The sequence below is a fragment of the Galleria mellonella genome, unplaced genomic scaffold, assembly GCF_026898425.1.
Source record: "Galleria mellonella isolate WM207_F2 unplaced genomic scaffold, CSIRO_AGI_GalMel_v1 utg962, whole genome shotgun sequence".
Classification (NCBI taxonomy): domain Eukaryota; kingdom Metazoa; phylum Arthropoda; class Insecta; order Lepidoptera; family Pyralidae; genus Galleria; species Galleria mellonella.
This window is the reverse complement of record NW_026442180.1, coordinates 747,682-764,656: the sequence shown is the minus strand read 5'-3', so window position 1 is coordinate 764,656 and position 16,975 is coordinate 747,682. Positions and strand designations below refer to the sequence as shown.

General features: G+C 36.0%; 1 protein-coding gene across 1 annotated transcript in view; it reads right to left on the bottom strand.

The window, feature by feature from the left end:
* Positions 1 to 7: 7 nt before the first annotated feature.
* The window catches only part of LOC113522871 (uncharacterized), a 94,763-nt gene continuing 77,795 nt past the window's right edge, over positions 8 to 16,975 (bottom strand). Inside the window, exons 4-15 of the mRNA XM_052902847.1 lie at positions 16,678 to 16,850; positions 15,066 to 15,244; positions 12,970 to 13,071; positions 10,701 to 10,861; positions 10,172 to 10,272; positions 9,209 to 9,340; positions 8,303 to 8,468; positions 7,763 to 7,842; positions 6,922 to 7,147; positions 5,700 to 5,874; positions 4,798 to 4,940; positions 8 to 3,859 (exon numbers count right to left, since the gene is read on the bottom strand). Coding sequence (XP_052758807.1) covers positions 3,731 to 3,859; positions 4,798 to 4,940; positions 5,700 to 5,874; positions 6,922 to 7,147; positions 7,763 to 7,842; positions 8,303 to 8,468; positions 9,209 to 9,340; positions 10,172 to 10,272; positions 10,701 to 10,861; positions 12,970 to 13,071; positions 15,066 to 15,244; positions 16,678 to 16,850 — 1,767 coding nt within the window. The 3' untranslated portion in view covers positions 8 to 3,730. The remainder of the gene's footprint in view (positions 3,860 to 4,797; positions 4,941 to 5,699; positions 5,875 to 6,921; positions 7,148 to 7,762; positions 7,843 to 8,302; positions 8,469 to 9,208; positions 9,341 to 10,171; positions 10,273 to 10,700; positions 10,862 to 12,969; positions 13,072 to 15,065; positions 15,245 to 16,677; positions 16,851 to 16,975) is intronic.

Genomic DNA, 16,975 nt, shown 5'->3' with positions numbered 1-16,975 from the left:
TTTTCCGTAACTTTCATAATGATATTTTTTATTATATGTCTTTATTTTTTTTTGCAACTTAAAATGGCAAACAGGCTGACGGCCCACCTGATGGAAAGTGGTAACCATCGCCTATAGACATGAACAGTACCATGTACTTAACAGAGTATACTTAAAGTTAAGTTTTTAATATACTTTAAGTTAATGGTCCACCAGATGGAAAGTGGTACCTCTGAATGTGAACTAATTTATTTAAATCCACTGAAATTCTGCAATAACTTTGTACTGTTCCCGCCTATACGCAGGTCATAGATATAAGTAAATAATGTATTAAACGTTATGATTTTAAATAAAGCACATAATTATTTTAGTTACATTTTATTTTTCATATAAAAAATATTAATTATAACTAATACAAACAGTACAAACTTAAAACTATATTTACATTCTATTTACATAATTCTATTTTACATGAAACTGTACATCACCTAACTTCATCACTGAAACAGGTCATATGTTACAATTTGTCATGATTAACTTTTATGAAATAAATAAAAAAAAAAACCGCAGTACATAGTCAAATGTAAATCAAATATTGTAGAAGGGCTCGATACAAACATAAATAATATTGAATAAATAATTTATAGTCTTATATAAAACAAACAGCAGTCGTCAGTACGTAATTTGAAGAAACATTTGGTCGTGGTTTGTTGTTTGTTTGGTTTCATTAATTTGGTGCTAATTTTTCATTGAGTTAAAAAAAAATTAAAAAAGTTTACAGGATTAACAGAAATAGTATAAGAGGCGGTATAACGCTATGTGGTCCCACCATAGGATGGACCATCTCTTCTTTTGTTGTGGGTATTGTAAGAGGGGACTGAGAGAACTTAATAATCGAGGGATGGGCAGCAGCGTCCCTCTTAACACATCACCAAAGTTTAACTGCGGTTGCTCACCCGCCTGTAAAACGCAACAACTACTGGCAGACCCTCCAATACAGGGAAGCCTATGTTCAGCAGTGGACAGTTGATGGTTAATAAGGTGATGATGATGAGAATATTATAAGTAGTGACGTAATAATAGGCGACAGAATACCACGCGATCCCCGGTCTTGAATTCTCTTCGGCGAAAATGTAATTATAGCATCAAGCTCTTTTAGATAAAGGAAATAACCGTGATAATGAATTTATCACGGACTCCAAAAAATTATGTTATACCACTGATATATATACCAATTATACCAGAATGTTTTTTTGGATATTATCTAAAAAATATTACAAAAAGTCCTCTCATAGCTGAACCGAAATTAAAGCATAAATGATCATTTATTAAAATTTATCCACTAAATATAACAAGATACATTTTTCACAGCTATAAATAACAGTGCGAATATTAGTTATAACAATAGTTATTCTTGTATCGAAATGAAAAACTTAATGTTGGAAATTTCATACATTAAAAAGATAAAACGATACAGTACCGAATGATGTAATAAAATCTAAACACAGTACCAACAATGAAGACTATAATTATGCACTCGGTTTGTTATCAGAAATGCAAATTAATAATATTCATGCTCGTAAATGAATGACTTTCACCGTCTCTAAGTATGTACAGACATGAAATATAACGGGTGAACGCTTTCTGTAACTATTACTCAATCGTTTTAGATTTGCATATATTTGATATTATTCATCTGGCGATAAAATACAAGTTTGCATAGCAAGGCCATAGTTTGGGGGGGGGGGGGGCATTAAGGGGCAATGCTTTAACTTAAAAGGGGCCCAATGCATTACCAAATAAAAGGACCCAAGGAAATTAGACAGATTCTTTTTTTCGAACTAACTTAATTATGGCTTCTGCCTTACTAAAAAGTTATTTTGCCCTAACTTAAACTTGATTGCTGCGGCCCTGAATATATAATAATATGTTACAGGGTGAAGTCGATCTTTAACAATTTTTAATGGATTATTTATTCTAACAGTGAAATTGAACATTACTTAAAAACATAAGTGGAAAAAAAATTACTAACATAACAGCTGCGAGTGGTGGGGGGGGGGGGGGGGGTTGTTAATAATGCGGACTACCAGTCTCATTGTTAGCAATATGCCCAAAAAGATCGACCTTCACGTGGTCCCCCCTGGAAACCATCGTGCTGAATTTCAAGTGAATTCATCACGATGGACTAATTGACCTGTCTTTTCATTCTCACCTATCATCCCTCACTGGTGTCCCGCCAGTGTATACCGTTAGCGCAGGCGGAGTTACCATTCCATTATCATCAATTAAAAAAACATAAAAGCTGCGCCCTGTTAATTTGGAGCGCTTTTTTTTGTAGTTTCCGGTCCATATTTCTATAGAAAAAATAATCAGCTATCTTGGGTTCGCTGGAAGAGATCTCTCTCAGAGATAAGACAACCCTTGCTAACAAGACCTAATAACTGTTCCACTGTATGTCCTTTTTTATAAATGAAAAAAATATACATGAATTAGCGGAACGCTTTTTTATAAGTTTGATAATGATTTTAAATACTTTCTGTATTTAATGTAATTTGTAAACGTAATTAAAATAATATTTCGTAGAATTTATATTTTTTTTCTATACGAATTCTTTATCTTAATATCTTATACTGTTGAACTGAATAGTTACTTTTAACTAAAGATGCTGTGAACAATAATAATAAGGAATTTATACAAAACTAACGACAGCAAATTTTCTCTGAGGAGCAATTTGGTAGACAGATTAGATAAAAATGTATTTAATTAATTAATTGTATTTTAATTCATTTAACTAATTAATTAATCACCGTCATATTCAATTCAACAAAAGCTATTGGGATATGACATATCTTTCGTGATTTCTACATTACTCCTATGTACTAACTACAGTATAAGTAATAGTACTCATTCATAGTAATATTACATCTCTGTAGGGATCTAGGTAATCACTAAGAAAATTAAAAGATGCCCGCACACGTGCATCCGTGTCTTAATTGCGTCCACTCTCGTTTTCACGGTCAGTACGCAGCGATAAACGCTCTATTAAATGATCATTTATACGTTCACTTTCAATTTCATACAATAAAGTTTTATTACACAGTTTCAATTTTCCCCTGCGTTTATCATAGAGTCTATATAAATTAATTAAGTCATACAAAATCATTCTCTCGTCATTTTTCATTACTAAATCTCTGTATAAAAGTTAACCTGTCTAAGTTTTATTACAACTAGAAAATATTAATCAAATAATAATACGCAATTATACAAATAATTAATTTCTCTTCAATAAGCCTCCATAAGAGACGAGATCCTTTGGCATTTAAAGGATAAAGTTTCTACTTTTCAGGTATACCTTTACAAATTAAGTTACCATTTGGTAATATTTTTTAAAAAATGGTAACTCTGACATAACCTCAATTTTGCACCATATGCCAATCAATAACTTAAAGTACATTACACGAATTATTTTTAAGTAAATTCTTGCACTATCTATTGACACGTGATTTAAAAACAATAGTCTAATAGTTTTACAAAATGTATGTTTTCAAAACAATCAACAGATATAGTGTCGAATTTTACTTATCTTCCACATTGTTGCCATATTAATAAAAAAAAGATTACTTTTTTTTTACACATTAATTGGCAGTGTTCTACATTCATGCAATATAATAATTGCCAAATCATACTGGTGTAGTATCGAGAATAACTTAACTTTGTACGAAATCCAAATGTGGTCTGGTTTGTATCCTGCTCAGACCCTGTGCGGTTTCCGTTGTGGCGCAACGATTTTCAGCATAGTGACCATGGGCGCTTCGAACGCTACGGAAATTATGAATGCGAGCGCGTACGATATCACAGTGAGGCCGAGGAACAGGACGAACTAGAAATGTAATTGGGTGAATTAGTTTTGGAGTTTAAACTAACTAGCTATACTTGTGATACTTTTTAATGCAAGTTAATGCCAACAGCAAATAGAAAGCAGATGACCGCTTGATAGAAAATAATAATCTTTACTTATAGACATGAACAAGCTCCTGAACATTACAGAATACAATGTGGTGTCCATGGTACTTCTCGTATGATGGTGTTTCATAGGACTAAGAAGTTATATATTGTTGTTTCAGTGTATCCCGTAATTTTACTGTCGTAATACTCATACATATCCAAACCAAGTCGCTTAGCGATAGAAACACAAGCAGATTGCTTATTTTTTCTTTCCACTGAGTTGGCAAACAAGCGTAAGGTCCATTTAATGGTATAGAGGTTAGCGCATGTGTGTTTCTAACTTTGAAGAAATCTTTTATTGCCTTTTTGAAGAACTCTATGGTGAAGTCTGTCCGGAAAAATCTCGGCAAGGAATTTATTCTAAAACCTGAACGCTTACGGGAGGAAGCATCTCTGAAAGCACGCTGTACATGACTATCTAGGTTTTAAAATACGGAGTTACATTCCTTCTCGGCCGCGAGCAGGACGCTGATAAAAGGTTGCAGCGGGCCATTAATTTCTTTAACTGGATAATACAAACGGGTAATTGTAACGTCCTTGTGTCTTCTGGCATAGAATAGGCCACCCCTTCCTTTCCCGTGGGTGTCTTAAGAAGCGACTAAGGGAGGGCTTGGGATGGACAGCTGCGTCTCTCTTAAAACATCCTCAAAGGCCTAACTGTGGTCGTCATCTCGTCTGCCACTTTTGTCAAAAAGCGTGGCAACTTTTGGCAAAAGCTGGATATAAGTCTTCCCCATATGGGGACATATGGGGAAGGCTTATATCCAGCAGTGGATAGTTAGCAGCTGAAATAATAAAAATAAGTATACTAACGACGAGCAGCTCCCCGAGGTGTATGGGGTGCGTGAGGTGCATGGCGACGTAGCGCAGCACCACCGGGTGCACCAGGTAGGCGCAGTACGTGACGCGCGAGAACGGGTACAGCACCGGCGCGCTCAGCAGCCCGCGCACCCAGCCTGCACATCACGAGCGCTCATTGCCACATCCTTACCATCCATTGTCGTCGTCGTCCCCTCTCCCAAGACGGGGATATTACATTATCTTTGACGAGGATATAATTTAGTCAAATTTGCTTTTTTTATGCAATTTAAAATGGCAAACAACCTGACGGTCCACCTAATGGAAAGTCGTAACCGTTGCCTATAGACATAAGCAGTACCATGGACATAACAGAGTATACTGTTTCACCCATGATACCTCCCATGCATTGTCATTCTTGAGGACCAAGGTGTTATTCCTCTGTACCCTGTAAATTCACTACCATATCCTACCCTTTAAACAAACACAGCCACGCAAACATAACAGCTTCATGTAAGAAACAGGAATGGGATATAGGTAGACAAGTAAACGACTTTTGTACAAAATCTCCCTCTGGTTGCTCACTAGTTATTCTTTCTAAAGCAGTTTTAATAAGGAACAAAATTTTACTGTATTTTTACGTGATTGCTTAAAAATGGGCAATGGATAATGCTTGAAGATTTTGATGTACAGGATATAGTTAGAATCATCTTGAGTGACACTGACTTCAAATTTCAACTGGAGGAGAAAAAAGGTTCTCGAGTAACGACGCCAATACACTACATGGAGCGACGACTTCAAATGCATTGCAGGGATTAAGGATGCAGATGGCTTAGGGTAATTTCTTATGCTAAACTTAGGGGATGCCCTATTTTCACTAGTGGAGAGTTAAGAGATGAAATGACGATGAAACAAACCTCCATATCCAGTGGAGCAGGCAATAATGATCCAGCCGATACAGGCGGCCCACAGCGAGTGCGAGAGGGCGCTGTAGATGGCGGCGGCGGCCACGCCCAGCTCGGTGCGGTAGAGGCCGAAGATAAGGAACAGGAGTGTGGCCGTGCACACTGTCCAGCCCACCCACGCCCAAACCTGCAACCGCACGGATGTAAAAACAAAACAGCGGGTATTCTGTGTAGCTTCGCTTTTTATAAGACGTCGTTTTGATAAGTCGTGACCGTCGCCCATGGCCGTGTGGTCCCGGCATAGAATAGGCCATCCGTTCCTTTCTTGTGGGTGTCGTAAGAATCGACTAAGAGAGGGCGAGGGATGGGCAGCAGCGTTCCTCTTAAAACATCTCTAAAGCTTGACTGCGGTTGTCAATCCGCCTGCCAAGTGTGGCACTACTGGCTAAACTTCCCAAGGGGGAGGCTTATGTTCAGCAGTGGACAGTTAAAGGCTGATATGATGATGATGATGATGAACTGTCGTCCATAGACATTGGACAGCAACAGGATCTACAGTGAATATATTATTATGTCCATAACAGTGAAATGAGGGGCACTTTAATGTCATATCCTTCAAATCGAAATATGGTCATGTGAGCTCAACCGTTGCTTTGCGACAGAAATACGGATGGGACAGACGTACACAAGCAGACCACTTTTGTACAAAGTCTCCCATTGATTGACGAAAGCAATGTTGATTACAAAGTTTATTAAAAATACAAAATGGAAACTACAATATATTTGTAGAAAATATATGTATTGGGCGGAGGGAAAGGGGTTTAGTTATTACATGCACAAGACAGTTTTACAACAAAAGATTTAACAACATCAACAAAGACTATATCTTGACAGGTTGCAAAGCCAGATATAAGTTACAGATTGTTAGTAACGAGGAGGTTAGTTTTCATGGCTAATAATATATTTTGTCAGGTCGACCCCCAAGTGGTCTAACTGGAAACCGTCGTTGTCTATTCCTAGTGAATTAGTCACGATGGACTATTGGCTTGATTTTAACCACATTGTTTCATCCTTCACTGGTGCCCCGACATTTTATACCTTTAGCATAGATAGATACACCATTCCATTTTCACTTGTAAAAAATAATTGTAAAATACATTTATAATTTTCTTTTTTTTTTTAAATAATAAATAGCACTTCAATTTTTTTTTATTAGACAACTAATAGTACTGACCCTTCCCATCCTGATGTTCAAGTTGGTCTTGAACAGTATCCAGCCAGTTGCCATGCCGACAAGGTATGGGCCCAGTCTGGTCCATGGTTTGTCGTAGATCTTGTCGAACTGCGTGAAGGGGTCCTCGCTGCTCGGGATATGCTCGTTGCTCCACGATACGTAGCCGGTGGTAAACAGGGACGACAGGAAGAACAGGCCGGTCAGGGACACCGACAGCTTGAAGTGGCTGAAGTAATACGCAAAATGTGTTTAAAGAATTTTTGTTGCCCATGATACCCCTCATGCATTGCCATTCCTGAGGACTCAGGTGTTATCCCTTTGTATTCTGTAAATTCATGCTATATCCACTATACAATTCACAGCCATACAAAGACAACCGATGTGTGAAACACGTAATGGGAGGGGGGGGGGGCATAATTATTTTTTTACTGCGGCAACTGTTTTCAAATCTTGTGCAATTTTTTAAAATGGCAAAATCTTGTGGACTTTTGAAATGGCAATAACAAACCATTTGATGGGAAATGGTAACCGTTGATGATAGACATGAACAGCATCGTGGAGATCAGACACCATATACTTTGTCATTCGCGCGTTGCCATTCCTGAGGACTAGGGTGTCATGCCTCTTCACCCTAGCTGCTTGGTGGAGGAAACATGAGTGAGACAGAGGTATCTATAAAGGTGAATTGCTTAGTGCAAGGGTTTCTCTTCCCATAAGACAAAAAGTACAATAAACTATACTACTATGCAGGCAGCTTAGTATGAGATATTTGTATCGAGTCATTCTTCTCTTGTTTTGGCGTAGTTTTCTTTGGTATGGGAAATATAATAAGCAATATTACCTTGTAGCTAATATGAGGAGCATGGCGCTAACTGCATAGAATTGTGTGTCGTCCGAAAGATACCAACTCCAGAGCATGCACTGGAAATAAATTATATCTCATAAATAGTTGTTATGCAATTGTTATTTACAATGTACATTGCTTCGAAAACTTGTACTTGCTTAGATTTCAAATGATTACCAGCAATATTATTATTATTAAAAAAAGAAAAGTGAAATATAAACAAATTGTTCACGGGTCGGATCTAAGATGAGGTAGTCAGATGGATCGTACTAAAAAATTTTTCAGGCTAGGTTCGAAGAATCTGAGATTCTAGAATAAAACAAATATATTATAGATAATGTCATTGTAAAAACTGTATCTTCAGTGTGGTAGTCACGCTGTATTTCACTAATTTACTTGTATCAACCGATCTACTGGGACGCAGTTCCTGGCCCTATTCTCGGCGCGATAACGGAAAAAGGGTATGTAATAATAAAAGAATGTAGTTTTTCCAAGGATTGTCTATGGAATAAGGGGTAAAAGAATTGGATGTCTCACCATCTGTTCGACCGGGAACAGCGTGTTGATGTACATAAGGTTCCTCCACCAGTACTTGGGGCAGGTCTCGTGGTCCATGGCCGGCGGTTCGAATACAGCGTTGTGCGCGAACCATTTCATCGTCACCTCCACTACTCCCAGCATGAACAGATATGGAGCCGTTAGCCTGTTGGAAACATATGAAATTATATAATTTAAATAAAATATTATTATATATCTTACTAGTGACCCGCCCCGGCTTCGCACGTGTGCACATTACATCACATCACATTAGAAACCTCTAAAATTATCAGTGTTCCTCTACTATATCATGCAAGTATTATACATATAAACCTTCCTCTTGAATCACTCTATTAAAAAAAAACCGCTTCAAAATCCGTTGCGTAGTTTTAAAGATTTAAGCATACATAGGGGCGGACAGACAGCGACAGCGACTTTGTTTTATACTATGTAGTGATGATTAGATTAAGTTTCTGCTGCTGCTGCGGTATAAGGCTTTTCAATGTTTTTTATACAACTTAGAATGGCAAACAAGCTGACGGCCCACTTGGTGGAAGGTGGTAACCGTCGCCTATAGACACGAGCAGTAGCATGGACATAACAGAGTATACTGTTTCCCATGATACCTCCCATGCGTTGCCATTCCTGAGGACTCAGGTGTTATTCCTCTATTGGATTAAATGCAAGATGAGCCAAAATATAATACTACGTACCCAGAATATCTATTCTAAGTTAGACGTAATCTAGATTTTCCAGGTGTAAAATTTAGGATTGCATGATGGTGTTTCGATTTGAAGGATACAGTAGTAAATTTACAAGCATAACAATTCAGTCTTTAAAAATGATCACGTAGGACAATATGTGATGTACATGGGACTGTTCATGTCTATAGGCATCGTAACTTACCTAGCAAATCTATAACCCATCAAGCCCAAAAACTGCAGCACTCCAGCGGTGATCTTCCTACGGCCCTTGGTGATCAGGTCCAGCTTGCCTTTGGCGTTCGTGCGGAAATACAGGAACGATACTAGCATACCGCTGAAAAGTTTAAACGTGTAACTTTAGATATATAGTTAGATAGATACTCTTTATTGTTTCCAACAAAAGATTACAATAGTAAACTTATTATAAATATAAACAATTACAAGAAATAATCACAGTGAGAAAACAATGGGCGACCTTATCGCTAAGAGCGATCTCTTCCAGGCAACCTTTGGGTGGAGAGGAGTAATTATAAACAAATTGTTTGGAGGCACGATGAAATTCTATTATTTCTAAAATATAGAGATGTGATACATGTTAAAGTTATGTTTAGAAGTAACATTGTCTAACATTTATAATACAATAACTTAATTACAAAAAATAAGCAAATAAGTAAGTAAAACAGTAGGCAACGCGTGCGTAATACCTCTGGTATTGCAAGCGATCATAGGCTACGGTAACCGCTTACCATCAGGTGGGCCGTATGCTTGTTTGCCACCTCAGTGGTATAAAAAAATATTAAAAAATATTGATAGAATTGACTGACTTATGGTCAGTTGTTAAATTTCTTGTTGTTTTTATGGGCAGGTTATATAAAATGAAGGAAAAAGCATCAGAGGGAGACTTTGTAGAAAAGTCGATTACTTGGGTACCTCTGTCAGATTCGTGTTACAACCGTAAAGCAGTTGTGTTTGCATGGCTGTGTTTCAGTTTTAAGGGTAGGATATGGTGTGAATTTATGTATGTACATATGTTATGTCCATGGTACTGCTCATGTCTATAGGCGACGGTTACCACTTTCCGTCAGCTTGATTGTCATTCTAAGTTGTAAAAAAAAGGCAGTTTTTGTATATTTTTGTGTTACTTATGTATTCGTGGAATATTTACCCAAGACAGAAGAATGTGTCTACACTGTACACAGCACTCAGGACCAGTTGAAACAAGAAACTTTTCTCCAAAATCGCTCTTAACGCAGTGTTGTCGGCGTACTGGAATTAGTAAAGAGAATTAGTAAAACAAGTGAAAAATGTTTAGTATTAAAATTTATGCTTATTTATAATCGATGTTTGGTTGTATGTATATATATATAACTTTTATGTACTTACTATGTTTGTTGTTTGGGACAAATGTTTCAGCTTTATCCAGAAGTCTTCTTCAGGGGGCGTTTTGAGTCACAATTGTCGAAACGACAAACATAGTAAGCGAAAAAATAATTAATTTATAATGAGGATATTGGAGATATTGCTTAAATATTTTTTTATACGTTCAACTTAGAATGGCAAACAAGTTCCGCCAGCATACCTGTAATGCCGCTGGTGTTGTGGGTGATCATGGGCGGCGGTAGTCACTTACCATCAGGTAAGTCGTTTGCCCACTGTGTTGTAAAAAAAATATGGTGTTTGACGTAAACACTTACCTTGAAGACAACGATGCAAGTATGGCCAAATATGACCCAGACCATGGAAAGGGACCGCAAGCCATGCACCACAGGCACCGTGTCGGAACCAACAGACTGGTCGAAGATCTGCAATATGTTGGCCTTCATCGAGAAGGAGAGGAGCAGATCCGACCACACGCCTGCAATTATATTAGTTATATGAGTTAATATGAACCAAATTTGAAACATTTTTTTTATGCAACTTAGAATGGCAAACAAGCTGACGGCCCATCTGACGGAAAGTGGTGACCGTCGCCTATAGACATGAGCAGTACTATGGACATAACAGAGTATACTGTTTCGTCCATGATAACCCCCATGCGTTGCCATTCCTGAGGACTCAGGTGTTATTCCTCTGTACCCAGTAAATTCACTGCCATATCCCACCCTTCAAACCGAAACACAGCCATGCAAACACAAATGCTTCACGGTAGAAACACGAATGGGGCAGAACTATCCAAGTAGATGACTTTTATATAAAGTCTTTTATATATACCTATTATCATTTATTTGGCCTTTACATTTCGTTTTTTTATTTGCTTTCTAGTAAAATATACTAAATGATGCCTTTCTAGCATATAATATATATATATATTTCAATTGGTCTATTTAGTAATGCTTGAAGTTTCTTTGAACCAAAGTAACTGACATAGCTCGAAAAATAAGCAAATTGAAGTAGCAATGGGTTGGTCACATCATTCGAAGAACCAACAACCGGTAGCGAAAAAAGGTTCATGAATGGCGATTTCCACGAGATGGAGAGACGACCTCAATTGTATTGCAGGGTGTCAGCAGATGCAGGTGGCTCAGAACCGTCCCGTATGGCTTTGGAAAAGGTCTATGTTCGGGAGTGGAATGATAACGACCGAGGTGATATCATGACGATATTTATTGAACAATCACAGTGAACTCACAAGAGATTTTGTACAAAAACCATCTAAACCTCTATTCCACTCACGTTTCTGTCGCAGATGTGTAAATAAGAAATAAATTATTATGCATACGATTGTAATTTCAGATGGAGTAATAAAAATATTATGTTATTCGTTCGTCGTTGCTTTTAAGTTGAAGTAATACTGCTTATGTACACATTATATATACTCTGTGGTAATAATTAGACTTGCCCTTATTGCGTATATTTAGACGTTTCGTATGATGTTTGTTAAGCTAATTTACATTCTTCGGAGTAGTTAGATCATCTTTGTTTTTTTTTTTTATTTTTATTAAATTAGAGTTTGTAATGAGTGCATAGACTAGTCGTCTTATTTATATCAGCTTTTGAAAGAAGAAAGAAAAAAAGAAAGAAGGAAAGAAAGTAAGAAAGAATGAAAGAAAGTAAGAAAGAAGGAAAGAAAGTAAGAAAGAAGGAAAAAAAGTAAGAAAGAAGGAAAGAAGTAAGAAAGAAAGAAAGAAAGAAAGAAGGAAAGAAAGAAAGAAAGAAATATTTTTATTTAAGTATACTTAGATTTAAGCCTTTTTGAATAGTCATTTTTTTATTACCTGGGCGCAAATTCAGCCAAGAAGAACGAGAAAGAAACCCAAACTATTGCTTTTTAAAAAAAATCAACTATACTATATATAAATAATATATTTTACCCGCAAGACCGTAATATGTTTACTGATAGAGATAAAAAGTTGCTTTTATTCTTCTCTATGCCATATAGTTAATACGAGAATACCAAATTACATAGTGATTGTTTAAATCATTAAGGCAGTATAAGGTAACAAACAAACTCATTTTGACATTTATAATACTGGTAAGTTCTTTTTAAGTTAATCCTTTTTTTACCTCTTATTTGATAAAACTATTAAATGTAAAAATAAAATTAATAAATCCCTATACTATGTGACCGCTGTTCGGAACATTTTCTGAATCGATAACGAATTATCTTCAAAAAATCATTGTTGAGTGATACAATAATATTATTTTACGACCCAAATATCAATATTGTAGGTAATTAATGACAATTTGATTACAAATCATCTGGATGAGTGACAGTTTTCCACTGTGCATTTTTTCAAGGCATTTTCTTACACGCACAACCACTTTTTGGAATCAGCTTCCAGCAGCAGTATTTCCGAATCGATACGACATCATAATTTTCAAGAAAAGATCATATTCCTTTTTAAAAGGCTGCCAGCACACCTGTAGCTTGCTGCTCTGGTGTTGCGGGTCACATACCATCAGGTGAGCCGCATGCTCGTTTGTTCCCTGTGTTATAAAAATAAAAATCTAAACATAACTTACTGAGTTTAAGTTCCTCGTTAGTGGATGAGGTTTCGCCTGTAAGCCTCTCCTCTGAGTGGTTGCTATTTATGGCGATGTTGTTATTGTTGTATATTGATTTGCCTGTAAAACAATGAATGTATAAAAGATAATTTTAGAAAACTTAAAAGAAGAAATAAATTTAACTAAAATATATGAGGGCTAAAAGTTTAAACACTACAGATTAGTGTAAAAGATATCTATCTAACAAAAAAATTCAAACCCTATACCAAGCTGTCAGGTCAGCTTGGAGAGAACTATACTTAGTGCTACTCAGCATACCTTATTACGTCTTGATAGAGTATTTATAATAATGCTTGTGGGCGAAATGACTGTATGCTGGTATGGAAACACAGTGTTTTTAGAAAGATAATAATATAATTATATAAAAAAATATACAAAGCAAACCAAGGGAACAAAAAAGCAAACAAACTGAATTGATACAGACTTCAAATTACAAATAAAAGATCTTTTTAATAAAAATTAAAAAGGATTCTAAAAAGGTGCGTCGTGCACAATGCTCTCTATCCAAAGGTTGCCTCAAATAGATCACTTTTAGCGATAAGGCTGCCCATTGTTTTTTCAGTGCAACCATTTCTTGTAATTGTTTGTATTTATAATAAGTTTACTATTGTAATCTTATGGAGGAAACAATAAAAAGCGTCTATCTATTTATCCTTAATTGGCTTAACCGAGAATCGAAGTCGTCATTGATTCAAATTCGAGTTGTGAGTATTTACGTCTATGGTAGAGTTCATGTGGTTGTGTCTTTAATATGACCTGTCTATGTGGTTTCATATAAGGTTTTAATTCAACGAGTTTTTGTTCTGCGGCACTAATGATCTGTTACTTAATAGTTTTTTTATAAGATTCTGATAGTGAAAAATAGGTGCTAATTTGTACTTTTATTATGTCACTGTAAGATAGGAAATAGGTATAGATTGTCTATGATAAAATGGCACGTCCCTCCAGAGAGAGACTTTGTACAAAAGTCGATTGCTTAGGTACCTCTGTCCCATTCGTGTTTCAACCGTAAAGCAGTTGTGTTTGCATGGCTGTGTTTCGGTTTGAAGGGTGGGATATGGCGTGGATTTACTGGGTACAGAGGAATAACACCTGAGTCCTCAGGAATGTCTGTCATGAATGTCCTCTGATATGTCCATGGTACTGCTTATGTCTATAGGCGACGGTTACCACTTTCCATCAGGTGGGCCGTCAGCTTGTTTGCCGTTCTAAGTTATATAAAAAAAAATAGTCCAAAGGATTAAAAATGAATTAGTAGATTTTTTTTATTGTTAAGGAGGCAAACGAGATGGACCATCTGATGGGAAAAGCGGCTACCGTCGCCCATAAACATCTGCAACACGAGAGGAGTTGCTTGTGCATTGTCGGTCTTTTAAATGTTTGTAGACATGTTTTGTTTACAAGATTTCTACCAAGGAGTATAAAACTCCTCTGGTCGGACTGCTCCTGAAGACGCTCCCTCACAAACACAAACAGAGCACCACGTCTGTACATGGTCACACACAATGGTGTGAAAAGTTGGAGGAGCGTGCCATGTTAACGTTGACAATCTTTATCTATTTATACATAATCTAAAGGACTATATTTGGACGAATAATAGTGAAAAATATAATAATGGTCAAAAATAATAAGTAGTTTAATAAACAATACGTATTTGATGTTTTTGTGCATTATACGTAAAAAATATTAATTCACTCTTGCGCCACCTGCCCATTTCTATCTATTCTTCTTGTTGTCTTAAAAAGATTGCTGTCAGCAATAAGACCGTCTTACTGTACTTATACAATTGTATCGTTGTGTTTGTAAATTGCCTTGCTTATTTCCTATATTGTATAATGCAAATAAAGTATATTCATTCATTCATTCTTCTTTAACCAAAGGTTGTCTGTAAGAGATTATCCTAGCGATAAGACCGCCTTTTGTACCTTTATGTGTATATTTTAATTTGTACTCCATGCTACTGTATTTCAGTTGCATTGTTTATATGTCATTGTTTATTTTTATATTTTTGGTGCAATAAAGAGTTAAATAAATAAATAAAAATATAATAATACCATTAGCAACAGTGATGTCATCGAGCCCATTAAGGTCCAATTTTAAGTCACCGCGCGCTCCCTTCTCGCCGGCGGCCATGTTGGCAGCGCGTCGCCTGCGCTTGCGCACATCTCGAGCCAGTTTCAGGTCATAAGCAGTCGCTGTGATCAGCAGAAGAATGACCGTGCATGACACGCCTCTGGAAGAGTGTATAATTTTTTTTTATGATTAGAAAAGTAAATGTATGTTTATGAAAAAAAAAATAATTATTTTTATTTTAATAATTTTTTATTTCGCATTTGATTTGATGATGGGCTAATAGGTTTATTTTTAACAATAAACTTGTCTAAATTACCACGGACTTTAATAGACTTTTATGTAGAACGTTTTTAATTAATCTGTACTTTTTCGTGTGTGTTACATGATATTTTCGGTTAATTTGGAACCAATTTTTATAATTCCTTTTGCAATTCGATTACATTCTGTTAGTTTTATATGTATTTTATCACAAGTGTAGTCGCATTTTTGTAACACAAAAACCCATTTTTTTATCGATTAATTTTTAACTCTGTTCACAGACAATATAATATAATATGAGTCCTGGTTAAGCGAGTAATGTCGCGGGTAATTACGGTATGTCTTAATAATAGAGGCTGTACACTGCCTAGTGGTAATTTTCAACAATTTCATATCATACAATTATTTACAATGAAGCAAACAATTGCGTCAGTTTATGTGTTGTTTGTAAGCCTTGTTTTGTAAGTGCGTAACTGCAACAATTTGGAATTCTCGAGGCTATTTGCAATAAATATATATATATATATATATATATATATATATATATATATATATATATATATATATATAAATATATGTACGTATATAACAAATATTTTTCTTCATAGCACTATATCTATTTCGTCGTGTCGGCCGTTAAATGTCCACTGCTGATCATAGGATTCCCCCATAAAATGGTTTTGTCAGTGGGCAACTACTGACAAAACCATTTTATTGGGGACCACTTACCATTATATACCCATCATAATATCTATTTAAATGTATGTAATTTTCAATTGTTTTTTTTCCCAAAAAACCATAAAAAACCAGTTAAATAGGTCCCACTTATTTCATGTGATGCGTTTGCCAACGAACAATTTTTGATGTTTGTTTATATAGATAAATACGAATAAAGATATTTTGTACAATATTTTGATTTTATATATAAATAAAGCTTTTCTAATAATCACATTCCCATAGTGTTTCATTGAACACCTATCTGTAACAGTATTAAAATAAATAAAGAGATGTTCAAGTGTATGTTTCCAAAAATACCTAACAATAATCAGTAATTATGGTACCGAATGTTAGTGTATATTAACAGAAATTTTAAAGTTGTAAAAATCAATTTCATATAAAAAAAACAATAAAAAAATGTTCTCACTTTCCCATACATAAAATGGCCCAAATGAGAGGCTAAGCGCAGAAAATAGAGTCCAATTTATATTACATTGTTCTTACTTGAAATTGCATTCCAAATAGGGAGTTGAATTATAGGTTAAATATTATTAAATATGCTTGAAGTTTACTTGAATAAAAACTGGATTATTCTATCTAAAACTCTAGTGTACTCACAGTAGGACCTGGAAGGTAGGGTCCTCGATATAAACGTAGGAGCCGTGCCTGGGCGTGCGCACGGCGAGCACAGCGTGTCGCAGCACCGGCGCGTGCGCAGCGCTCACCAGCGCCGCCACCTGCTGCCGCGAGCACGACGCCGGCAGGCACTCCCCCAGGTGCAGCGTCCGACGCTAGAATATTATGATCACATCCTATGAATATACAGTAATATACGTTTATTAGGCTATTTATCAATAATTGTCTTGCTTCTTCCCTATATTTTATAATGCAAATAAAGTATACTCATTTATTTATT